Genomic DNA, 27,987 nt, shown 5'->3' on the forward strand with positions numbered 1-27,987 from the left:
ACGGCTTTACGGGCTCATGCCATTGTTCTTGGGCTGCTTTAGTTGCAAGCCGGTAACAAATAGCATAAAGCAAGAAGGCTATTGACTTTCTGTTCCCCAAAATTATTTTCATTTAATATGCGTGTGCTCATGGAGAAATGTAGCTTTGGTGGCTCGTGCCACTGTTCTTGGGTCTCTCTAGTGACCGGTGACCGGGCAAGCTGAGGAGTGAACACACAGCAAGTGGGCCATTGACGTCCTGTTTCCAGACATATCTTTCATTTGAATACAAGTGATCATGGAGCTACATGGGTTTTGATCTTGCCACTGTTCTCGGGACATTTTTAGTGACCAGCCAAGCTAAGAGAACAAATAGCACAAAGCAAGTGTGCCTTTGACATCCTGTTCCCAGACTTCCTGTCATTAGTTACACCTATGCTCATGCATCAACATGGGTTTATAGGCTCATTCCACTGTTCGGAGGTCACTTTATAGTGACTGGGCAACTCAAAGAACAAACAGCACAAAGCAAGTGAGCAATGCAGCCTATCCAGTCCAAGTCCAGTTGCCTGGACTAGGATCCGATCGCCATCTAATGTCACAGAGGCCATCATGGATGACCTTGTCCTCTGGAATTGTCCTTACCTTACATTGACCTTTGACCTTGACAATCCTTTGACCTCATCACTATAAATAAAATAAAAATACAGAATTACAATAGTCAAGTTAGGCTTGCAAGCTGTGATCATGCTGTTTAGAGACGAATGAGTGTGGTATTAACACTACCAGTTTCTTCAAAAGCAGATCAATAAACTCACATAAAGGAAGTACCAACGTTTGTAAATGGCTGCGATCAGTAGTTACCCATTGTGAAAACTGAATTTCATCATCATCATCATCAAAGTCAGTAAAAATGTTTCTTTCGTATTCTCATACTTTTTCAGAATTTGGGCAGTTAGAACATATTATTAACATTAAATCACGGTTTTCACTATCACATACCAGTAAATCAATAAGGTCCTTTAGCTTTCATTTTTCAAAATTCATAGCACTTAAAAGGATTGGATGCTGGTGTACTGAGCAAACACAGACCGAATGTGTACGTGGCTGACCAACTGTGACACCCTTTCGGCCGCAGCGCACAGAATTTATAAAATAATACTTTAAATGTTCTTTTGTGACCAGGAATTAGGTTCAAATGATCAAATGTGTAACTCCCTAATGGATGTTGCATATTTAAATTTTCCTTACATCTGACTGATTAGAGAATGGAAGTCAAATGCATTCCTCTTAATAACTGACTCTTCTGGTAAGTCTTCAACAGTACTTCCTTCAGACTGCAATTCATCTTCTGGTAGCTTCAAAACTGCTGCTACTTTTGATTTCACCATCAAGAGTACTCATATTTAAGGCGTATTAGGCCTCCGGCCCTGGAAGGCATTTCCGATGCTAACACATCTGTCTGTCGTTCATAGAAACATTGGGAAAGATTGACGAAAAAGTTCAACTGTTTCTCGTAAGATAGCGCTTCAGTCGCACCTCCTTTGCCATGTCATTTTCTGCTGCCTCCCTCTAACCTTTCCTCCCAACCCCTTCCACCCAGCTGTTGACCTCTCCACTGTTGCCAAACTGCAGACGGGGCGAGAGAGTTTGGCGTGCAGTCTACAGCACGTTTTGTTTTCTGTCAAAAAAATATTTGATTACTGTTCGCTCCATTACTGGTTACGTTCAGGAACATACCTTATTATTATATACTTGTACCTAAAGGATATGATACCGACAACTATCATGTTAGTAGCTTTAGCTATGTTTGTATGCATCTACTAGCGAAAATGTTCCATGAGTTACATCTGATTGTCTTCAACATGCCGTATTATCAGAACTGCAATCATAGACATATAATAATTGACTAATAGTTTTAAGACTTTTTAGTATCTAAATTAAATTGCTTAACACAAAATGACAGTCTGAAACAAACTGAAAAATATAAATGAATGTGCACATATTCTTCTTTATTTCTCATGCGTTCCTTCCTGAACCGCATGACTAAAGAAAATTAAAATTTGTGTTGTCAGGTTTGGGAAGAAAAAATAACAAATAAAATGGCTGAGGCGACAGATGAAGAGAAACGTGGGATGTAAGCTTAATGGGTTTGAACCCTGCTTGCTGATTAGGTCACATGTACATTATGACTGAATGAAAGGTTTTTATTAATTATATTTATGGCTTCCAGGGCTAATTCTTTACTTAAGATATTAACAATACTTAAATTTAAGGACTGTGAATTTTCTGTGAAATATTTATGCAGTAGTTATCCGAAATGAAATTTTTGCAGCCACTTTAAAGAAATAGTTTCCAATTTGATTTGATTCTCCCATGGCTATTTGAAACAGAAATTTATACTTAACCGCCACGTGCCATTCAGCACGTGGCTGAGCATTCCTGCCACAAGTACATCAGGCAACACTGCCCTGTACAGCCCCTTCCCCACATGACTTACCAGCCAGGGCGAGGGGGCAGGGAGAGAATGTGTAGCGAGTCCAAGTAGTTTGCCTTTTAGCTGTCCGTCCTGCGAGTCTTGAACGTGTTTGCAAAATGCAAGCTCTTATCCTAGCTTCTTCAGCAAGTAATCTACGCATTAAAACTTCAAAATGGTTGAAGATATACTTGATTAAGATGTTTAAAAATGCTGCGTGTTTGAGTTGAAAAAAAATGAATTTGCATTGGAATTTAAAACTTATATTTTTCATTTTTAAAACACTATTTTAAAAAAACTCATAGCATTTCATATACTTCATTACAAACTAGCTGCAGTACCCAGCGTTGCCCGGGCTGAACACAGGGTGAAGGGGAACTGTTTAGAGATCAGATGTAGTTAGTAATTATCTCCTTAATTTGAATGTCAAGTGTGCAAAATAATTTATATCACTTTCAGATCCCGACAGACGTTGTTCTGCCAGTGTATAGTTATTTACCTGGTCTGTATGTAATCTAGACTCTATAAAGCACTATAGAAAAAAGCTGAGAAATAAGAGATTACTAATATTGAAAAGATTCCATTATCTAGCTAATGCTCGGCATGCATTGCAATGCCTCAATCAGTTTTGTATTGTAATATGTTTGAAGTAGTTACACATATATAAATCATCTATCCATCTCTATAAACATATATTTATCTCTATCTACATCTTTATACCTCTATTTATCTCTTTATATCTACATATATACTTCCCACTATCTCTATATCTTCTATATATAAGTCTCTATATAGCTCTATACATCTATAGGTATATCTCTTTATCTAACCCATTTCATTCTCTATACCTCACTCTATCTCAACTTATCTCTCCGTCTCCCTCTCACTATATATATAACTCTATCTGTCTCTCTTTTATATTTAAATAAATTGTGTCATGCGTGCGCACTTATACAACAAAAACAGACGAAGTGCTGCTAATGAAATAAACACATTTTTTGAAACGATTCGGGCTCCAACTATTGCAAAATAATTATACCGTCTCAGAAACCTTCACGGGCATGCGCATAACAACTCACCAAAATTTAATCGCAATCGGATGAATGGTTTAGGAACGCATACGGCACAAACAAACGAAAATTAAAGACATGACAAACGCATCAAACAATGGTACGTTTAAAATTCAAGGCAACTTTATCTATTGACGAAGTTAAAAACAAAACTGTTACTAGCACCATTATTTTGCTAGCCGCTGCGAGCTCCACTAGGCGGGCTGGTCTCACCAAGGAGAGAAATATGAATTTGCCAGACCTTACTAGGTGTATGATCGTGTGGCAGACATGACACTCACTCACTATTTGTATTTCTATGACCTATGATTTGTTCTGTTATAAAATGAAAAATTATCACCTTTTCATTCCCTTAAGGATAGAATTTCATATTAATATGTGATCTCTGTAATAATCCAAGTTATGAGCTCGCTGTAGGCCAAATATCATCCAGATCCGTTCAGCCGTTCTGGCAAGATTGAGTAACAAACATCCATCCATCCATCCATCCATCCATCCATCCAAACTTTCACATTTATAATATTAGTGGGATTAAAGACAAGGTTCTTCAAAAAAATATTGTACTTGTGTCATGCTGGAGTTTATGCAAATCATGATTCAATTTAAACTAAAAAGTTCAAAAAAATACATTAAATATAATTTTAATTTTTTTTTGTTACGGGAACTCACATTTTTAATGTGTGGAACAATTTTATGAAACAAGAGATTAATCTGAGCACTTTTAATTAGGGTTCAATACCCCTTAAAATAAAATCTCCCTTTTCAAACGGTGTAGTGTCACTAAGGTCTTCCTTCGTAGGTGTAAGCCTGTGGGGGTCTGGGCCTTCCTCTTCCTTGGAATTATTCTGTGTATATTCAAACTCTTGTTCTCGAAATAACTTCTCCTGCAGTTGCAACACAGCTTTTTCCAGGAACTAACAAAACACCAGCTTTCATTTTCACATACTATTTGGCCATGTTAAGAGAGAGAGGTCTTATGCCACTTTTTATAGACCTTTTGTGTTTCTTTGCTGGGTCACAACATTTTTTAAAAGCTTCCAGTAATATTTAATGAGTGATGCATAGTGGTGTGAACATATACTTAAATTTGAATGCAGCGTGAATCTATCTATCCTCCAAAGCAGAATTTCTTTTTCTTCATCACGAAGTTCAGCAATAGGCCTATTAAGAAATATCTTCTTGTCTGTATATGTATTTATATAATTTGATATGATCTGTATTTATACATTTAAATTGATAAGTTATTTTCAGTAGTCAGAAAACACAAAGCAAATAACTTATAAAAAATAAATAAATAAAACCAGCTACATGTCAACACACACATTAACAGTCGTATATTAGACAATCCCAGACAACTTGTTGAAGTGCACAGAGAAACAGCAGCTCCTAAGACTCCCACACGCTGGACAACCTGTGACTGACTGATATCTTCCATGAGATCACCTGCAGTAAACATTTAGATGATGCAATATACTGTCAAGTTTGAGAATGTGTCGGCACAGCCGCACGGTGGCGCAACTCGGCGCGAGCTCGGGTCCCACTCAGCGAGTCTGCGCCCTGAGTGCGAGTGAGCGGGAGCGGTGCTCGGTGGACACGGGTTCGCGAGCTACTGGACGGGCTGTGGCCAGTCATGAACAACTCCAACACTTGGAAGAGAACGGGAACGGCAAATACACGGGACCCCCTTGTCAAAGTAAGACTCTCTAGTTTTCTAGTTTAAGACTATTTCAGTAGGTAACGTGTCCGTTTAAGCTAACTTTAACACTAGTAAAAGTTACAGTGAATAAAGGTTTTGATACTCTCCCTTGTTCATTAGTCGTAAGGGTATAACTGTAGCTGGGTTAATGATGAAGAGACTGACTGGAAAATTCTTATAATTTTAGTTTTGTTTATTTTTAAATAAATGTTAGTTGTTTAAAACCTTTGTCTCTCATCTCTCTCCAGACATCCTGTAAGGGATGCAGAAACTAGATCTTTAGAGCCAGGTAGTAAATGTATTTAGTTCATTAAGATTGTTTATAATGAGTAGATATCTCTTGTCAAGCAAGTACAGAAAGAGATAAGGAAAGTTTAACAACACCCCCCCCCCCCCAACGTAATGATTTTAGAGTTCATTCATCCAAAAATTCTATAGTACCTGTCTTTTATTTACCTCTATTTATTTGACTTATATTTGAGATTAAATAATTTAAACCCCAGTGACAATATGACATCATCTACATTCAAGCAAGAAGATGCAATATTATGCAAACTGATTGAGTGACCAAACATTAATCGAAACATAACTTTTTTTCAAACATTTTTTTCTCCTTTTAATTTGTATTTTTCATATATAGGCCTACAGTATATTAAAAGTGCATTTCTAACTAGGCTAAATCATTATTTCAAAAATGTTTGCAATAAAAATTTTACTACATATTTGCTTTTACGTGTACAAATTATTTTTTAAACTTAAAACTGACTTATAGTCATCTTAACCACCTTTTTCACAAAGAACTTGCTTTATAAAGAAGGAAGGTAAATATTCACTAATTTTATTACAACATTTTGTAGCAAATTTTGTTATCTTTCTAATGGTACAAAACCCAAGATTGTCGAGATTAATAGAAAAATGTTATAATAGGATTACTAAACTGATGTTTACAATTTTTGGCAATTCATTTTTTCCACTTCTAACATAAATTCATCAACTTCTGGGCATATCATTACATTTTACAAGTGATATTTTAAATCTACTTAAAATTATGAATAAGTATAATGAATTTCATGATACTACATTAATAACTGTTATTACAAATGTAAGTTCAAGCAAGATGTGTCACTCAACTTTGGTTGCGGATTTAGAAAATTCCACCAAACAGAGGGAAACTTTGAAGGGCTTTGAATCCCAAACTAGAGCCAATATTCTAAAAATTAAAAATACAGGTTCTTATATTTGTCTGAAGAAACAATGTACCAAATTTCATCCAAATCTGAGATGGAGAGGTGGACACAGTCAACATCTTGTTTTCATTCTGCTGAAGGTCGCAAATCTTTGATACGCCCATCTTTGTTTCTGCTGTTTGTTCCTAGAGAGTGCCAGCATCACTCTGTCTCATGCTTGTAAGGTTAATATTACTTTACCTACCAATGCTATTATAATTCTTATCACCATATTAAATCAAAATTTTTTATTCAAATACATTAGAAGCTTGGACCTCTGGGTTGAAAAACCTACGCCTTCCACCACTTGGCCATCGAGACAATTACCAGCTAAGAATTAAATAAGGTATGTGAAAAATTCCCTTTCGACACAGTTTACAGACGTAGGTAAATTTTGAAGTACATAAATCTTTTGGAAATATTTTGAAAACTTCTATAAGCTTCTGGAACATTTCAAGACCTTAAATTATTTATTTATTTATTTATTTATTTATTTAATATTTGTTGCATGCCCACCTACAGCTTATGGCCTTGGGTGGTAGGCACGATACAAACAACACATATACACACAGACAGAACAAAACAATACAAAATACAAGACAACAAAACAAAACAAAATGATACACACAACATGCAACATTTAATAATTAGTAAATAATTTATTTGAAAATTTTATAATGTAGAAAATAAGAATAACACAAAAAAAAAAACTAACTTGAAACAATATGATTATTCATCACAAGAGAAAAAAAAAAATTAAGTAAGGAATAGTTGTATTTTTTTAAATTTAATTTTGCTATCTAATTCAGGAAATAACCTTGCATATTTATTGTAATTTTTAGTTATTCTGTTTAATAGATCATTAGTTTTATTTAACGTACAAATTAAAGATTGATTACGACTATTGAAAGTAGGTATTCTAATTCCTGTGTTGTGAAGAAAATAGTTACAATTTATTGTATTTTTGTAACAATTGTGTACAAATAATGCATCTAATACTTCTCTTCTTAATGGTAAGGAACCAAGAAGGGAGTGTAAATCTACATTTAGATTAATGTTACTTTTTAGGTTTATAATTTTGATCAGTTTGAATTGTATTTTATCCAATTTGTCACTATCTGATTTATTAATGTTATTCCAAATCAAAGAACCATATTCAAATTTAGATCTCACCAAGGATATATAAAGACTAAGTGTTGAATCTAAATTAGATGCATTAAATGTGATATATTTAATCAACGCTAACATTTTATTAGCATTTGATCTAAGTGTTTCAATATGATTGTGAAAGAATAATTTTGAATCTAGCAAAATACCTAAGTCTCTGACACAGTTTGATTTTGCAATAGTACAATTGTCTAGTTTATATTCAAATACAATAGGATGATATTTTCTTGAGAAGGTTATTGTGGTGGTTTTACTGTAGTTAAGTTTAACGAGATTAGTCTTACACCATGCAACAACAGAAGAAATGTCATGTTGAAGTAAGTGACAGTCATTTAATGAAGTAATTTTTCTAAATATTTTTAGGTCATCTGCAAATAACAGACCAACAGAATAATTTAGTGCTTTGGTTATATCATCAATAAAAATGTTGAAAAGAAGGGGAGAAAGGGTACCACCTTGAGGTACTCCAGAGTTTGCCATATGTAAATCAGATTTAGTTTTATTAATAGAAACAAAGTATTTCCTATCTTTTAAATAGCTGCCAAACCATTTGATATATTTGTCGCTCAATCCCATAATGGATAATTTGCTAAGTAATATCTGATGGTTTACTGTATCAAAAGCCTTTGCTAAATCAAAATAGCAAGCATCCACTTGGCCTCGGGTTATCACTTCAGAATAAATTGGATTTATGAAAGTTATCAGATTGGTAGTAGTAGATTTGCCAATTCTGAAACCATGCTGACAATCAGATAGTTTATTTTTGAGATTGAAATCAAGGTCCTTAAGGGTGTATGTCGCGTTACAGGTCATGATTTTAGATTTATATTAATCACTGATCAACTTTTAGAGATTTTCAATCTTTTAACTTTCACGAAATGAAAAATATATATAGTTGCATACTTTTTGCATAATTAGCTGCCAAAGTTACATTTTTAACCTTTTTGGGTTGTACAAATAAGGAGAATTTAATTTATTGCAGAATTGAAACTTTTTAGGATTAACTGCAATGCCACTGGCTACTTCAAGAAATGGTTTGCATTTCTATCACAAAAACTCATTTCATGTTTCTTGGCTGTCAAGATCATAAAAATTTTGAGAATTTTGAAATGTCAGGTAAAATTAATTAATATTTTCTGAAAGAAATGCAAACCATTTCTTGAAGTAGCCAGTGGCATTGCAGTTAATCCTAAAAAGTTTCAGTTCTGCAATAAATTAAATTCTCCTTATTTGTACAACCCAAAAAGGTTAAAAATGTAACTTTGGCAGCTAATTATGCAAAAAGTATGCAACAATATATATTTTTCATTTCGTGAAAGTTAAACGATTGAAAATGTCTAAAAGTTGATCAGTGATTAATATAAATCTAAAATCATGACCTGGAACGGGACATACGCCCTTAAATATTATTTCATCAAAAACTTTAGCAAATCCATTTAAAAGCGAAATAGGCCTATAATTTGTGACATTAAATTTACTACCTTTTTTATGTATAGGAATGACCTTGGCAGTTTTCCATATATTGGGGTAGCTGCTGTTTTTAATACTGCTATTGAATATAAACTGAAGGATAGGAACAAGAACCAGAGAGCATCCTTTTATTATGAAATTAGGAATACCATCTGGACCTGTTGACCTAGTAGATTTCAAGGATTTGATCTCCCAAAGTACAAGACTCTCAGTAATAGTGGACATAGGAATGGAGCAAGCAGTATTATCAGATATCAAAGGAGTGCTGTTATTGGCTGGAGTTACATATACGCTAGAAAAATAGTTCGCAAAACTGTTTGCAATACAAAATGTGTCATTAGTGAGAGTATCATTGACCTTGAGAGAGAATGGCTGATTGTATCCTTCTTTCATGATTTTTATGTAACGCCAAAATTTTTTTTGATTTTGTTTGATTTTGTTGTTTAGAGTTTGTAACCAAAAATTTTGTCTCTTGAAATGAGATATTTAGCCTCTTTACGTTTCTGTGAAAATAGAGCATAGTAATAAGGATTCATGTTTCTTTTGTATAATTTATGGAAATGTTTTTTATGTTTTAGTATTCGTATAAGTTGCTTTGAGAACCAATGCGGATAACTTTAAGTAGTTTTCTCAGTGACAGGAATGTAACTCATAATATATTGATTAACTGTAGTAGTTAGAATGTCTACCATAATATTCACGTCAGTAGTGTTATATAATATAGACCAATCATGATTTTTAATAGCATTATACAAACTTAAGTAGTCTCCTTTTTTATAATTTATAAAGGTTGTAGATGTATTTTCTTTTCTGATTGTTAGACTTATTTCAATATTAACAATAAGAGCCGGATGGAATGTGTCTTCTTTAATTAATGACTCTAAGGCTTTACTAACCACACAATGCTGTAAATTAGAAAAACATAGGTCCAAAAGGTGGATAGGAGGCTGAGTGACGTTACATTGGGACGAACCCAAACCTGAGATAAAGTGGAACACAGCTTTAGCTTTGGATGTCATACCAATAGGATTTACGTTTTTTGAATGTAAGTAAGACCAGTCAACTCCAGGCACATTAAAGTCACCAAGAATAAGGATATTATCTTGGCATGTTGCAAACTTTTCTTCGAGCTCTTCAAAGTAGGCACCATACACTGCAGGTGATGTATCCGGTGGAATATAAATATTACCAAGCACTAGGGTATTTGTTTGAGAGGTTTTAACTTTAATCCATACAGCTTCAATTCCTGTATGATCGAAAACATGGGTTGGGTAAGCATATTTAAATTTATTTTTGTTGATAGCAATTAATACCCCACCTCCCCTTTCCTTCATTGTTAAGGCTGGATCTCTATCTGTTCTAAAGATGAGGTATTTATCATCAAAGTAATGTGAGTTAATGCTATTATTGTTAAACCAAGTTTCAGTAAGACAAATTATATCAAAATCATTAGCTGCTAAATTATCGTAAAACTCAATTGATTTTGATCTTAGATCTCTCACATTTTGATAATAAATGTCACACACGCACGCACACGGACTAGCCAGAAGAGAAAGGGCCAGGCGCTCCTCCAGACGCTGACGTGGAACATGATGATAAGGGCGCCTCGTTTACTTCTGACGACGTAGCAGATGACTGCATTTTTGTGGGGTTTGTGCTATCGGTAACGATAGATGCTTGACTTTTGGCTTGATCATACCCGAATATTTGTTCATTGTGGAGTCTACCCCGAAATTCCGTAATTAAGCATCCCGAAGGCTAAAACACAGTATTATTAAGTCTATCATAGTCCTTCTCGTGAACAGCCACAAAGAAAGATGCGTATGTATTGTATTTAGTCTTGAGCTTGGCTACGCGAAGGTAGGAGATATCAAGTTCACCTTTAATATATGCTGTGACTTCACTTTCAGTAACTGAGGGGTCGAATCTAGAGACAAACAGGGCTTTAGATTTAAACTGCCTAGGGTTCGTTACGGTTTTCAAAGTGGATGTGGTTCTAACACCAATTTGCATTTCACGTTTTTTCTCGGAATGCTGCGCCGTTTTTGTTAAATTATTTTTTGATTTTTGGCGATACCTTACTTCAGTAAATCCTTCTTCATCTTGCTGTGTTTTTGTTAATTCATTTGCTTTAGTTAATACTGAATTGATCTGAGCTGACGGACTATGGACTGGGTGATTTTGTACACTCCTGGCATTGTACATTATTGTACATAACATTCTATATGTACTCCAATATTCCAAAAAGATTGATGAATCATTTTCTAATATTCCATGCAGCGAAAATATTTTATGTTTTTAACTCAATGCATTCAGCATTGAGTAGCTTACAATAAATTTCATATTATGCTTACTAAAGTAGCTATGCAATTTTTTTTTAACTTTAAACAATTTTTTTTTATCCCTTGTACTAATAAATGGTAGTATAAAAATTTTCTTTGGCACAAGGTTTATGATAATATTATGTTAGTTTAAAATAAATTCAAACAAATTTTATACAATGGAAATTAGGAATATATTTTTTTTAAATTTCAACCCCTGTTTTTACAGTAATAGTCTGTTATATTAAAAATTATTTCTGCCAAAGGATTCAGATAAGGTTTAGGATTTTTATAATAAATAAGATTTGATAGTATATCTATTTAAAAAATGTAATTTTTTTTTGTCTTTCAACATTTGTCATTTTTATCACTTGCAGTAATGGTTGGTTACATAAAAAGTTACTTTATACAAATGTTTTCAACAATATTTAGAAAGTTAAACCAAAAGACAGATTTGATAGTTGGCCTACTAAGTGTTTTATGAATTTTTTTTTGTCATTCAACACCTGTTTACTTCACCCCTTAAGTAATGGTTGATTGAATAAAAAATTATTTCAGACAAAAGTAGATGATAATTTAAGGTTTTATAAAAAAAATTTGAATGGATTTAATAGTGTACATTGTAGAGGGTTATGAATTTTTTAAAGTCCATCCCTGTTTTTTTTTCAACCACCTGCAGTAATGGCTCATCTTATGAAAAATTGTTTCAGACAAAAGATTTTGTAAAAATTTTAAGATTTACAAACAATTTGAATGATTTGAAGGTATGCTTACTAAGCTAGACACCACAGATTAAGTTTAGGTAGCAGATTTTCAGTTGGTAATTGTTAATGTTCATAACTGCTAGCGTCAGGCACACAGACGCTCACAAGAGTGGACACAGGGTCGCCCCGTGCCGCCCCGGCTGTCAGCGCGACAACTGCCACACTCCGTCGAGTACGCCTGAGCTCACGCAGCAGCCTAGGTGGCAGCAGTGTGCTCGTAACATTACTTTATTCATTACTGAACGTTCCAAATAGACACTACTGACATTCACAATGCAATAATATTCAATACTTAAAAATAATTTTACGCTCTTTCCCACAATCATCACTACATAGTATAAAACAAAGTCGCTTCCTGCTGTCTGTCTGTCCCTATGTATGCTTAGATCTTTAAAACAACGCAACGGATTTTGATGCTGTTTTTTTAATAGATAGAGTGATTCAAGAGGAAGGTTTATATGTATAATACATGCATAATATAGTAGAGAAACACTGATAATATTAGAGGTTTCTAATGTGATCTCGTAAATAAACACATTTTTTTGCACTTACATTGCAAACGCTGGCTGAACCCTACGAGATACATCAAAATAATGCACTACAGTATTGTACACCTTAAACAGGTCTACAAAAAAAGTCTGCGATGGTACATGTCTATCTCTTAGGGATAACTCACAAAAACCAATTTTTTATCCTTTACTTTTTACGAGAAATAATGGCTTATTTACGAAGCAATTTTAAGCAATAAAGCATTAATCCTTATCGAATTAAGTACCTAAAATACATTGTGCATTTAATACAGATCAATATGGCCCTTTACAGCATGTAATTTAAATGAATATTTTCGAAGATATTACAGATTTAAAATGCAGGGACATAGCGGTTGCGGGGGGCCGGTATATAGACATATTCTGTGATATATTTAGTATCATCACTGCACCCGTGCGAAGCCGGGGCAGGTCGCTATACAACAAGGAAGCCTGTCTCCCCAACACCACTGCCAGACACCTGCATATGCCAACACCCCTGGACACAGTGGTGGATCCAAGAGGGGGCACCAGGGGCAAGTGCCCCCCACCCCCCCCCCCGAAAAACCAGTTGTCTGCTACATTAATATTGCCGACAAAAATGATTGTTTCTGAAACCAATAAAATGTTTTAATACAATTAATGAATTTCTTGTAGAATCATAAAATCTGGTGGTTGGATGTTATGTGTAGTGTGAGTAGATTAAATACAAATTTAGTCATTTTAAGACATTTTTTCTCTGGATTCTCGGAAATACTAGAGTGCCCCCTCCGAGGTGAACCTCTGGATCCACCACTGCCTGGACATGCACTAGACACAACCAGCGCACGAGCGCGGAGCTACTCACGCCACGGCAGCACGGCGGCTGATGCCACAGAACCAGCTGAGCCACTTGCACGTCACCTGCAACCACACAGCACAGCACAGGCAGCTTAACCCCCAGTTCCCCGCCCAACCTATACTTCATTCATTTCAACCAAACATGCAGGCATCTGAAACCATTTGAAATCAAACTGCAATATTCTCAGAGTAATGATTTATTCTACTGAGTCCAACCTTTTGACAAACTTCTAACAATGACCCCTTATATTTAATGCTGTTTTTAGTAGCCTTCAAAAAAAAAAAGAGGTTCTCAATTTTTTCTGTATTTTCAGACATAACTTCTTTGTTTATGAACCAATTTTAATTAATCGTTTTGCTTTGGGTTCAATATAGCTCCAAGGTGGTCCCATTTTAATTTCATAGTTAATGGACCTTGTACAGCGAAGACACACCAGGGAATTCCTCATTGAGGTATTGTTAGGTTTATGACAGTCCCCCAAACAAGACTATGGTCAAAGACATGCTGGACTGGACTTCGACTAGAAAGGTTAACGACAAACAGCACGAATGTGCAGATTGCATTATGGATATTATGTCAGTACTATAGGTTCCTTACTATAGAACTAATCAGAAACACATTGGAACTCTTTAGCAAAAAATAACACCATAAATACGGTGAATTGATTTATTATGTGTGGATTATGTAATTTTTAATGTATGTTATAATTAAAAAGATTACTTTTTTAGCCTACATAATGTCAATCACAGGACAAAGTTAGACTTCGCAATCGAGTCATTTCTGACAATGCTCTTTAGTCTTGTGGTCTACTCAATAATTTGATTCTAAATCAGACAATGCTATTTCTTCCAAGGTTTTCACACAACTGAGAGCTACATAGACCTGGTCTTTAGCGATAATTTTTGTTTCCTAGGTCTATAACAGCTTTATCAAGTGTAGTTCCCTGTAACTTGTGCAACATGACTGTCAGCTTAGAATCAAATGTAACATTCGTCGCTCAATGTCTCCGTATCATTTAGTCGCCTGAAATGTTGCAACAACAGGAGTTATGCAACCAAGCCATCTTCATCTTTCATTCTCCTTCCAATCGCATCATCATCAAATTTCATTAATACTCATTCAGGTAATTCGCCTTCTTCAATTTTTTCTCTCCGAACAGCAACACACTTTATTTTTCTTGACAATTCCCATTGCTCCATTTACAAGCGTGTCTGAGACCGACATATTTTGCCTTAGCATGACCCGGAATTCTTCAGCCAACTTCAGAGTTGATAATAAACCTCCGCAGTTATTGACATATTTTGGAACGCCAATATTATCTATCGCTGAGCGGCCTTGGGAGTTCCGCGGGCCGTGTCGTCAGAAGCGACGCTATTCTCGACACTTCGGGAGTCAGGTCGGTGCGTTATGTCGCGACTGGCCCCAGCCGCAAGCCAGAGACTACTTGAGCTGGGACACTGCCTCCGCGGGAGATCTCGAGGCGGCGAGAGTTTGGCAACAGAGTTCCGCGAGGTGTGCCGCGTGAGTTCCGCGAGAAGTACGTAAATGATCCCAGTATTAGAAGTTGAATTGGTTCCTGTCATGTTATCTGTTGTAATTACACTTTGTATTCCAGAATTAAGTTAAGATTTAATACTATAGAGGGTCAATCCATATGAAGTGGTCCAAAAAAAAATTTATTGGAAGCTTCATCAATTTAAAAAAAATTGATATTTTGAGCCTTGTTAACATTATGTATTGACAATTTAAAACTGACACAGTTAATTTTTTATTCTCATTAGTTTGATTATGGCAGCCATTTTTTTGTCATGGGGCGCGACAATTTTTACATTTACAAGGGTTCAGCTACATTGCTATATCTTGGCTCTGGTAGGCCATATCATGATGAAACAAAATCTGAGGGGTTAAGCACATTTTAAGCTACAATTCTGATGACAAACCATTTTTTTAAAATCAATCAATCTTGCCAACTTTAAAGGTTGAACTTGTGCCTTAGAACTGCAAAAATTTGCATTTTCATAAATTTTTTTAAGAGTGAAGGCAGTATCTGTTGGGCTTCAAAATATTTATGGATGTGCTTATGTAATAGTAGAGTAAATACAAATTATTTGGAGTGTGAGACTTCAATACTTTTTTTTTTACAATTTTGTAAAAACCAGTTTTTTCAGATTTTTGCTAACTTTACGGCTTAATATCTCTGGTGGGCAGTTATCTAAAAATCTTAAATTTACACACAATTAAGTACTCCATGGTACATAACTCCTGCAAAAATTTAGACTTTGAGATTCAACTGGTTCGGAAGTTACAGCCTTGCCAAACTCGTAATTTTTTTTATTTATTTGCATAAATAAAAGCAACCCTAGTAATTTTATATACGTTCTTAATTATTTTATATATATGCTGTAAGTGCTGTACTAAGTCATAAAAAGTATTACACTAAAGTTTGTTGCCAAAACACATGTATACTATGCACAAAAATATTAATTATAACAGTCATTCTATATCACATTTTTAAACAGACAAATGATTTACGATTTTAATTTGTACCTTATTTCTTATGTTTGTTAAACAGCATTGAAATTTCTTCAGATAATGATGCTGAAATGTTGTGTGAACGTCCAGTTGCTGTGGATAGCTCTGATGGACTGAGCTTCCTCAACACATTCTTAAGCGGCACCCACACTCTGTCTGCACATGACATCTTAAATGATGTTCTAGGTCCAGCTGGGTTGTAAAATTTTACGTAAATATCATTGTTCACAAAATTAACTTCTTCAATGACTCCTAGCCACCACTGTTCGTCATACACACAGGCGATAATGTCATTGTTCCGAAGATTCATGGGAATGGACTTGGTTGAAACTGGAAGATCCTCATACTCTTCTGATTTGGACGTTGCATAGCATCTCATTATAATCTCAGTGAGAGGAACAAATCGGTGAAATTTTCGTGTTCCAGGGAGCCGTTGGCAGTTGTCGAACCTAGGTTTCAACTCTTCTTGTCGAGCGGTAATTTCCTCTTCTTTAACATTTGATACCTTTAATAGTCTGTGTACAGTACATATACATATCTTCAGGGGAAAGAATGTGATCCTTGACTGTTCTTTGAAGACTTGCCTTTGTTACTTCCCTTTTTGTTGTTCCTCCAACACCATCACATGCATTTTTTCCATGTGATGTTGCGAAGAAATTCCACTCAGCACTAAGACCGAAATCATTCTTGTGGTGACAGACATTAATTAAATTTTTCTTATTTTTGTACTGACTTGATGATCCATCTGAGAAGTAAATTATATGTTGAACCGAAGGAACAGTGTCTTTTAAGTGTTTCATAAGATGAGATTGAAATGTATGCACTGTTGTTGTTATGGTCCAAATGATCACTGATTACACAAACACATTGGGTTAGAAGTTTATCGTTTTCTTTGTAATAATACACAAAAGGATGAACAGTTGCTTGGCGATTTACCCAGTGGTAGCTCTGAATCTCGCCTTGGATAACAAATGTAAAGTTTTCTGCGAAGTCTGCAAGAACAATGCACTCTGTTTCGTTAAGTTTCTCCTTCTTCTCTCTCAAATGCTGACTTTGAATCTTTGATATAAAATGATGAGTTTTAAGTGAATCAAGTTTTTCAATAAGGGACAGAAAGAATTCTTCTTTTGGCTGAATAACAGTTATCATTTCAGCTCTATCTGTTGTGGTCCATTGTTGAAAAATTATGTTGTCTGGGATGGCATCACTTTCTTCAAATTCATCAAACAGAGATACTAGGGCTTCACTTCCTGGACATTTAACACATTTGCCCATCATACACTCGTAACTACTCATATCACAAACGAGTATAGCAAGTAGGTCTTTGTAATCTTTCATAAGCTTTGCACCGTCAACCATTAGCTTAACATTCTGATGATAAGTACAAACACAAACATTGTGTGTTCCCGATGATCCGGCTGTGACACACCACTTAGGTCTGAGTTCAATGAATTTTGATCTTCCAATTCTACAGTCTGGATGTTTAGATTTAAATTCCACAAACAATTCATTCAAATTGCAAAGCACCAGCCTCTTCTGCTTTTGACATTTCATGTTATTTATTTTTACAGATAAACAGTCTTTTTTTCCGGGACAAAGACGACTGTATTCATCACTTTCATAGAATTCATGGACTGTAGTAACCACCTCTGATTGAATGCCAAAACCCTTTTTCTTTCCCAACTCTGGTAGAATGCCCTGATCTTTCACTAGGTCTCTTGTCAGTTTTACCAAACGATCAGATACATTGAACTCTTGAGTTATTCTTAGTCGACTCCATGAATTTGGAAGTAAACTAATTATTTTCACTTTCATTTCTTTTCCTGCAACAGCACATTTATCCTTCAGTTTCTTGATTAATTCGTCAAACTCTTCTATAAGACTCTTCACTCGCTTCTCTGTTTTCCATCACTTCATCAAAAGATTCCTCAAGATTTCTTTTCAAAACATTTGAAACTTTACTGATCTTGTCAGCTATTGCTTGTGGTCTTTTATCTAAACCCAATTTCCTTATTTTAATTTGTGCCGTTAATTAGTAATTTCGACACGATATATTTTAAATTTTTATTATGATTTTAAATTTTTTTGTGTGGAAATTTGATTTGCTCTACTATAGTGTGATTTTACTTTGTTAGTCTGGTGTACTCCTCTGAGTTAAACTTTGTCTGAGTGCTCTGAAGCCCCTTTCCCATCGGCGTATCGGATATTTTGCTGGCCTAATCCCTGACTGGCAGACAGCTTACCATTTCCCCCGCCTTCAGTCACGCCTCAAGCCTGTAATATCATTTCTCTTCGTGACCCTAACTGCATAGGCAAGCCTGTAGCCTGCTGGCGACCAGTTCTCAGAGACGAGCTAAGATTGGCCTTTTTCATCACGTATTAGTGTTAAGTTCGCTCCTCTGCAAGCACGACGGGACGTAGATTCCCAGCAGCGTTGCATTTTACCCTCACCCCCCCCCCCCTTCTCAGTTCCAAGTAAGACCAATGACCGGTCGTAACCCCCTGGTCAACCGTGACCGTCCTCAAGGTCTCCTCGCAAAAAACGAGTGCGCCAAAACTGATCGCAAGAGCTACCTAGCGACCAAGTCGCGAACTTCTCCGCTAGCCTACCCTCTAGGGCGCCAGAGAGCAGCACCTGCTTTCCCTTGAGTTATATGGACGCCGTGGGCGAGTCGATTGTTTTCAACTCAGACCCCTCCGACAGAGTTCTCTACTGTCGCCTAGTGATGCCAACTTCAAAACTCCTGCCAGAGTTTTTTTTCGCCCGCATTCGGGCAAGTTCGGAATCTTTCGGCGGCCCAGACCCCCTCCACCTGTAAGAGCCGGCGCCTCCTTTTTAATTACGAGACGCGGTTTGCCGCGACACAGATCCGCGCGCGTCACGTTTGCAGACAGATCTCCGGCGAGCTCAGAAGACTCTGGAAGACTTCATCCGACTGCTAGCGACTATGTAATCGTCCTAGATAAGGGATGCTATCCCTCAACTAAATTCAAGTAGATTAGTCTGTCTGCATAGTGTTAGTAATTTTTTTGTTTTGAAATTTTCCCTTTTAATTTTTTAACTATGAAGAAATCATCCGCGCCCAGCCGCGCAAATCGCGAGCTACGGACCATGGCTGACTCCGCGATGGCAGCTTGAAGGCAACTCCCCTGTTATGGTGAGTGAAAATTCGCGACCTACCCTACCTACCCTTAGATTTTTCCGGGCATTTCTTGCCCCATGTACGGTCTGTATTCAAGTCCTAATCAGTCTTGATTTGGCTTGTTACAGTCAGGGGTTCGACCTCCCAGCGATGCACTTATTCAGCTAGATTCGAGATCCAGCAACTACTGGTGGACGAATTGTCCATCAGTATGTTTTTCGCCCGTCCGAGATCCACCCATTAGAAGAAGCGGCTTTCTTCCATTCTACAGTTCGGCATTTTTAACTCCACACCTGGAAGACTCGGGTGATATGGTTTCTATTTCTATTCCCCCCCCTTTTTTAAAGACAAACCAGCGATAAGTGACTATCCACTTAATCCACTGATATGGTAAACTAATCAGCGACAAATTTAATGTAGTAGAACATTGCAAGTTGTAATAATGTATCAATACAATGTTGTACCGTTACGGTGCATAGTTATCTTACAAATTGTGCATGTGATTCATTTAATTATTTTTATTTGCTACTCCATGGTTGCGGTCAAAGACAACCATGTCCATGTGTACATTATTCTTTGGAAAGTTTGTTTATGAAAAAGGAAGTTGGTTGCTAAGGACGCTAAAAAGGAAAATGTATGTAATTAATGCCGAGAAGATTGAAAATAATATTACTAATCCTATCTGTTGGGAAATACCAAAGGAATTGACGTAGAGTTCATTTAAGAAACAATGTTCGTATTGTAAGTTCATCCTGCTGATGTGGTATGTGTACTTTATTACATTTCTTTTCGGGTTCTACAAGATTCAAATATTATATATACATATAAGTAACAGTCTAAAGTGAAATCGGTGATAATTTTAACCAGAAAAACTGAATTAAATATAAGTTAAAATAAATCAAATATTTTCTGGATAATATGTTTTCTGTTGAAAGAAGTCAAGTCATTTTCGGCCCCCAGAAGTCTCCTTAGAAAGAACTCAAGAAATGCTACCCTGAGATTAACTATAGCCGAGGAATTAAAATAAATTTTAACCTTAAAGGAAATAATAATAAAAAATTGTTTGGTGTCATAATTAAACATAGACATCTTAACTAAACATTCATTATATTTAAGAACACTTGAGTGTTATGTGTCCGACCTAATCCGTGTACTTGATCAAAACTCAGTCTGGTACAGGGTAGATCCTATAAATTATATATTGTAGTTATACAATAATGGTAATTCAAATATTAGCTTTCATACCTAGTGTAAACATACTAATAATTCTTAAATTTGTATTTATCATTTTATTATAAAATTTGTCTACGGATCTGGATACATAACAGTGTGATGTATATACGCAAGGAACATATACGCACATAAAAATTTGTCAACTCAACATGGGGCTCGATATTAAGCCAGAAAGTGATTTGATTTGGTTGATAGTTATTATTCTTTTGTGTGGTATAACCCACTAAATTTACCATGTCTAGACAAACTACCGCCGGATATTGTCTGCGAAATCGCTCTGAAATGCATCCTGATAACGAATTAAATGTAGAAAAGCAATCATCAAGTAGCGAAAATCTGACTGCAAATTCGGATAACCTAAGTATAGTAGATAATGTTAATGATGACATTGACAGTGCATTGATGACACGACAAGGGGAAAACGAGGAGGTGGAGCGGCCGTTGTTAGACGAACCAAACTTATCTCACGCTTTTGTACAGCCAGATGCATTGTTAGAAAACAATGATATAGTTAACACTCAACACCCTACATTATATTGTCACGTGCACCTAGCCGGTGCCACCGCCATTTCTGTCACGATCCACTTTCGGAGGGGGGAGGGCGAGAATCGTAGCTCTTTACATAGAAACAACTCGCTTGGCATCAACTAGTCTTAACTTCATAAAATACTTTACTGTACCTAGGATCATAGGTTCGTCATCCCGTACAGGATGTCTGGTGAGAGCTGAACTAAGGAGATTTTGCAAAATAACATAATACTTAATTAAAATTATTTTATTCTTAAAGTCAAATACTCAACATCATTTTAAAGAACATTTAAATAGCGGGATTACAATTTAAAACAATAATCTCTTTACTTCCTTAACGATTGAACGACCTTACAAGAGAGAGAATGAGAGAACTTCACTAAACACTTCCCTAGTCCTTCCGAATACCTCAAATCATAATTAATACTTAAAATTAAAACAAAGATAAGTCCATACTCACATTTTCCGAAAAGCCTTTCTTGATCGATTACTTAAAACTAACGTAGGGGCCTCTCCTGCCCTTAAAATCCGAACGAACATTACATTTTAAAAATTATAACTAAACGACTAGTGACGAAGGCCATTGCCTCCGCCCGAAAGCTTGAAGATGACTACATTATGACCTAACTTAAATTAAACGACTCGTGGCCTCTGGCGTCGGCCATAGCTTCTGCCCGAAAGCTTGAATTCCTACATCACGAACGAACTAACAACTCGTGACCACAGGTGAGACGCATAGCCTCCGCCTGAGTGAGCCTGAATTCCTACATCACGAACGAACTAACAACTCGTGACCACAGGTGAGACGCATAGCCTCCGCCTGAGTGAGCCTGAGTCACCACTCACTTGCGCTTAAATTCGCGCGCCCTGCCGCGCCTACCATAACAAAAGCTCGTTATTGAAGTCAAATTTACTAAACAACTAACTAGAACATCTGGGAAGGCTACCCCCCCCCTCTACCCCAATGTGCAGGCCACACCGCGCGGCTTGTTACGACAGCGCGCCCCAGTAACTGCGGCCCGTGGCTGCGCCAGCGCGCGGCCAAACAAACAAACAAAATTCTGCAAGCCCGCAGCGCGCCGCGCCGGCCCCGTGCCCCAATTACATGGTCACGCCACTTGCGCTGACGAGTGAACAGAGCAGCCAGCCCAGAGTCCCGTCAGTAAAGTCCCTAAATTTGATTTCAACAACCCTGCAAAATTTCAACCCGCGACATAACCCTCCCCTCACAGAGCTCGAGCCCCATCGAGCTACCTCAAAATTACAAATTGTCTTTTTCCATTAAACCATAACTATAAATTCCTCATTTCACAAAAATAATAATTTTCTTAGTTCCTTGCTGTCTGAACATACATCGAGATTCTGCATAAGATTTATTTTAAAACAACAAGTATTCATAAAATTAAATGTAAAACTTTTATCTGGTTTGTTCTCACAGGAACCTTCAGAGGCTCGAGTTCTCAATTCTAAAAAAATTGTTCTGTTAGTGAAGCTCTCTTTACAAATTAAATTACTGTTCTTAGTTTCTCAGTATTCGTTAAACAATGTGCAAATTCTTGATAATTATTATTATTTTTTTTTTTCGGTTTCCGTTTATTACCATACTTCTTTCGTTCTTCAAAAAAAATTAAGTGTCCTTACAAAATTATCAGTGTTTCAAATTAATTAAACTCTTATCTCGTGAAGGTTGGTGCAACTCCTCGAAGTCAGTGTTGTCGAGAAGAGTAGCTCCCTGGGCTGGCCATCAGCAAACACCACTCAACTCCAACAGCTACTGGACTGGCTTCCAGGGCAGCTCACAACTTCTCCCCACATCTGCTTCGGAGTTGTGCCATCCTCATCACGAACAGATTACAATTCTGAAACATCATCAACAGGCATTACCATCACGCCTGACAAATACAAAACTAACTACTAAACTGCAATCGATGGGCAAGGATGCAAACACACAAAAAAATAAAATTAATTAATTCAACTGCTAACATAAAGTATCCCACCCTTAGCATAATCTAATCAGGCAAATAATTTGATAGGAAAAACTTAAGGAAGGGAAACATGACCTCCAATGATTTTCCCTAACTCTTGAGTCTTGATCTTCTCTATACAGCAAATAGTCCCCACGAAGTAACTGGGTTGAAGGTCAGTTCACATGACCCACCCATAACCTCTTCTACTCTTCTTTTCTTCTGGGGGCAACCACAATGCCCACCAATCTCTCTCCATGGTGCCGAACCAGCTATCCCATGAGAGTAAACAACGTAGTCAATAGAAGCGCAGAGGGGAAACACCAATCTCTGGCTTGTCGAGTCATAAAACTGCTTTATCTTCTTCTTCTTCTGAGTAAAAATATCTGACTAACCTTGCTTCTATTCTTCCAGACAGTAAAAGTTCATCAGGTATCTTCATGAAAGAAACATTCTAACTAATAATTCTTCATTTTTCTTCTTCTTTATTTCTGTTAGTTGTAATAGAAGGCCATGTTAGGGAGGTTATAGGGAAAACGAGTGGCCAATTCCCACCCCATCACCCACCTAGATCATGACTAATTAACTTTTAAACTTTCTATTTCAAACAAATAAAAAAAAAACATTTTTTTTTATTCAAACTTTTAAACTATAATTACTTTTACTTCATAACCTCAAAAGCTAATCAATAATTCTAAATGAAATTGTGATTTACTGCATCCTTGTTCCATCCGATCTGTTTGTTTATAACCTTTCTTGTAAAGTATAAAATTTTCAAACATTACTAATTCAAAAAAAAATTAAATTCTGGTGTCCTTTGAGTTACAATTAACTTTACTATTTCTTAGCTTGAAATAATTTAAGTTTTCAAAACTATTTCATTGTCTAATTCACAACACTTAAAAATCAACTCAAAACAACAAATCATCAAAATCAATAAGATCATCTGACCTACCTATCAGTACTGTGAACTTGAACTGTTCGTACACATTTATAATAAGCTATTGTATTGAAATTCCAACCTAAATAAGGTTTAAAAAAAACTACTAATCCCTCTGTAAATTAAGAAAATTAACTTTAAAAATTAAACTTAAGGTATTAGTTCTTTTTGACAGCTACCACAACTCACTAGTTCCATTACATTACTATAACCTAAAAAGTTCTGTAAATAATGTTTATAACAAAAAAAAAACTCCAGTTACTGTCTTCCATAAAAAAAATAAAACTTTACATGACCTTATTAATCTCCACTTGTAAGTCCATGGCTGCCAGCTTTCTCTTCTCTTGAATCTTCAGTCTTGGCTCTTGTTTCAGTGATCTTGTATCTTGTCTCTCGAACTCTTGTCATCTTGTAAACTGGACTGCTGCTCAGCTCATCTTAAGGAATCTGTAACAGTTTCAAAAATACATGTTAATTTAAATTACATAATTCCTGTTCTTTGGTCCTAAAAAAAAAATTGTATTATTAGTACACATTACCCTGAAACAACATTATTATTCATTGTTTATTACTTAAAAAAAATGCTTTACCATAAAATACTTTTTTGTTCTTTTCATTAGGCCTATTTATTTTCCTTCTTCTTAATTAAATTCTGCTTCAAATGTTAATCTTAACTTAAGACCTACCATATATTTATTATTCATTACCTACATTATTTATGTTACCCTAAAATTCCCATAAGTTTCTAATACTTCCTATCAAAGACATTCTCTCTAAAAAAAAATTTACTTGTGACTCTTAACTTAACAAACTTAAAAAAAACTTTTACACTAGACTTAACTTATTATTCATTCTTAGTTACTAAATTTCTATATGTAAACTTTAGTACTTACAAACAAAAACTGCCTATTTCTCTCTACCTCTTAATCTCTTTCAATTATTACAATAATAATGTTACCTTGCATCTTTAAACTTTCTTCTTTTCAATTAAATTAGACATCTCATAACAATAAAAATTCTGCCTATACTCTTCTTATGGGTGTACAAACCAACAACAAAATTTCAAATTCTCAAGTTTCCTTATATTTAAATTATGCAATACAAATAACCTCTGTGGTGCCTGTACCCTTTAGGCCTACCACCTTCTCCTCTCACAGCATAACTCTTATTCCTCGGGGTCTGTATTCACTGTTCCAAATCAAATATCTCAAATAAATTAAAAACAAATTTATTATTTTAAGAAAACAAAAATTTACATTGAATTTACTATGGAGCCTGGAAATCTCAATGTCTCACAGCAGCTAACATGACTAAATCCCATGGAACCCCAGGTTTACATAACCTGTGCCCAAAAATTTAAGCATACCAGGCTTTCTCTGCACTGGTTTTACAGCATCACACACTATTTAGGGCCCCTGATCTGCCATCAGTCCCAAGGAGTTTTCCCACAACCCCTCTCTACACAAGCGCCTACCGCATTCCTCTCAATTGGCTATCGGTTTTACGGCATTCTTTTGGGATCCGACCATCAAGTTAGGGCTAATCGAACACTAAACCTCCATACTTCCAAACTAATGTAAATCAATTAAATTTTCTCTGTAAATTCTAAAAATCAAAAAAAATTATTCCAACATGCCAAAGAAACTTCCAAAAAAAATTCATAATCTTATCTTCAAACCATTAAAATAAAAATAAATAGATTACTCTGTTTTCTCCTTAATAACTGTAAACTGTCAACAAATATCATGTCGTAAATTTTAACTATGCTTACTGACTCTTAATCATAAAATCTCATTTGTCCTAATTAAAAACAACCGATTTCCTTAAAATCTCACTGTATCTCTCATACTCAAACTTCACTGGTTGAATATCTCAATAAATTCAAAAACAATTATCTAAACTCTTAAAGAAACTCCTCCCCAATTATTCAAATAAATTACTTCACCTTATTTTATTTCATTACTTAAAACACCTTACTCAAAAAAAATTAATTAATTATCTAGCTATCTTCCATTATTATTTATTTACCGAACAAAACTTTCTCCTAAATTAATTTAGTAAAATTCAATTTCACATTAGGCAAGTACACTAACTCTCTACAGCAATGTTTCTCATTTCCCTCCTTCCTAACTGAATCCAATCTTACTTAACCTCCAGGGAATTTACCTCACAAAATAACCAAAAATTTCACTGTAGTGCCTATCTGCTATAGGCCCACTACACAGGGGGCTCTAACCCCACCAACAAACTTCATTGAAATGGTACCCTATCCCATACAGGATAGCCACTTCGGTACTACCATGGGGAACTCCTGCCCCAAACTACTAACAACACTCAGGATTCTCCTAACCCTTAATTCACGTAGATAGCCCATCTCCTATGGGTCTGTTCTACAATCCCTACTTCCCAGGGACACAACACCTCACCTTAGGGTCCCTCGCCCTAAAGAAAACATTAATTTTGTCTCTCTGTTCCCTTGGAGTAAATTCCCTCTACACACAAAAACTATCCTTCCCACTTTTCTCAATGCTTATCGATTTTATAATGTACCTCCTTAATAATGTTTACAAATCCCAAAAAAATATTTTTAAAACCGAGGTAGAATTTAACTAACAAAAACATAAACAACTTACAACGAAACACTTCTAGCCTATACATCATACACTTCTTAAATTAAATTACTTACATACTGAAAGTTCCTCTTCTCCTAAAACACACTTAAATTTAAATTTATTTAACCAATAGTCTATTTTCTTATCGCTAAGTTACCGTACAGCTGATCAAAACAAGGTCACGGCCTGTCCACGTCTCCGTATGAGCCCGTGACGTCACCGAATTCCATCAGGTGCGCCAACCCTCGCTTGCGGTTCCTCCGTTCTCCGCTAGGTCTCAGCACCTCCCCGTCACGTGTTCACTCTGCCACGTCCACTGACGTGTCGTTCTGAAACAACTCTCAACATTTTTCTAATTAAAACAAAACATCACTATAAATTCTATAACTCTCTTTTACATAAACTCTCGTTTTCTCTTTAATTCCTTTCTAACGTTTATCCTTCCCTCGACTGATTTAATTCGTACGTCTCGTCTCCTACGCGCACGAAAACAAAACAAACTTCTCTTGAAAATAATTCCTATTTACGAAAAAAACTTTATTTTAAATTTTAACTCTCTTAACCTACAATCTTAAAATTAATTTCAATTAAATTAAACCACTTGCATTATCTCTATTAATCATTTAAATTATAACGTATTCTCCTCACGTAAAAATCCCTGATAAACTCAACGACTTAAAACAACTTATCACTATAAACTTTATCCTTACAAGTATACTCAAATAAACATCTGTTACGTCAAAAAAAAAATCTCAAAGGCTTCCTCCACTATAGACTAAAATTCCGTAATCCTCTCCTCAAGTAAACTCTTAATAACCTGCTATCAGAAGCTGAAACTAACTTAATAATAAACATAAAAATCTACCTCTCTCTCTCTCCAGAAATAGAACCTATCCGGCGAACTCTACCATTTCTGTCACGTGCACCTAGCCGGTGCCACCGCCATTTCTGTCACGATCCACTTTCGGAGGGGGGAGGGCGAGAATCGTAGCTCTTTACATAGAAACAACTCGCTTGGCATCAACTAGTCTTAACTTCATAAAATACTTTACTGTACCTAGGATCATAGGTTCGTCATCCCGTACAGGATGTCTGGTGAGAGCTGAACTAAGGAGATTTTGCAAAATAACATAATACTTAATTAAAATTATTTTATTCTTAAAGTCAAATACTCAACATCATTTTAAAGAACATTTAAATAGCGGGATTACAATTTAAAACAATAATCTCTTTACTTCCTTAACGATTGAACGACCTTACAAGAGAGAGAATGAGAGAACTTCACTAAACACTTCCCTAGTCCTTCCGAATACCTCAAATCATAATTAATACTTAAAATTAAAACAAAGATAAGTCCATACTCACATTTTCCGAAAAGCCTTTCTTGATCGATTACTTAAAACTAACGTAGGGGCCTCTCCTGCCCTTAAAATCCGAACGAACATTACATTTTAAAAATTATAACTAAACGACTAGTGACGAAGGCCATTGCCTCCGC

The 27,987-nt window shown here is 35.7% G+C and overlaps 1 protein-coding gene across 1 annotated transcript in view; it reads right to left on the reverse strand.

Annotated features, from left to right (window-relative positions):
• LOC134542633 (uncharacterized) overlaps nucleotides 1-27,987 on the reverse strand; it is a 116,525-nt gene that overhangs the window by 66,576 nt on the left and 21,962 nt on the right. Inside the window, exon 2 of the mRNA XM_063387030.1 lies at nucleotides 13,544-13,599. Coding sequence (XP_063243100.1) covers nucleotides 13,544-13,599 — 56 coding nt within the window. The remainder of the gene's footprint in view (nucleotides 1-13,543; nucleotides 13,600-27,987) is intronic.

The sequence above is a fragment of the Bacillus rossius genome, assembly GCF_032445375.1.
Source record: "Bacillus rossius redtenbacheri isolate Brsri chromosome 9 unlocalized genomic scaffold, Brsri_v3 Brsri_v3_scf9_1, whole genome shotgun sequence".
NCBI lineage: Eukaryota > Metazoa > Arthropoda > Insecta > Phasmatodea > Bacillidae > Bacillus > Bacillus rossius.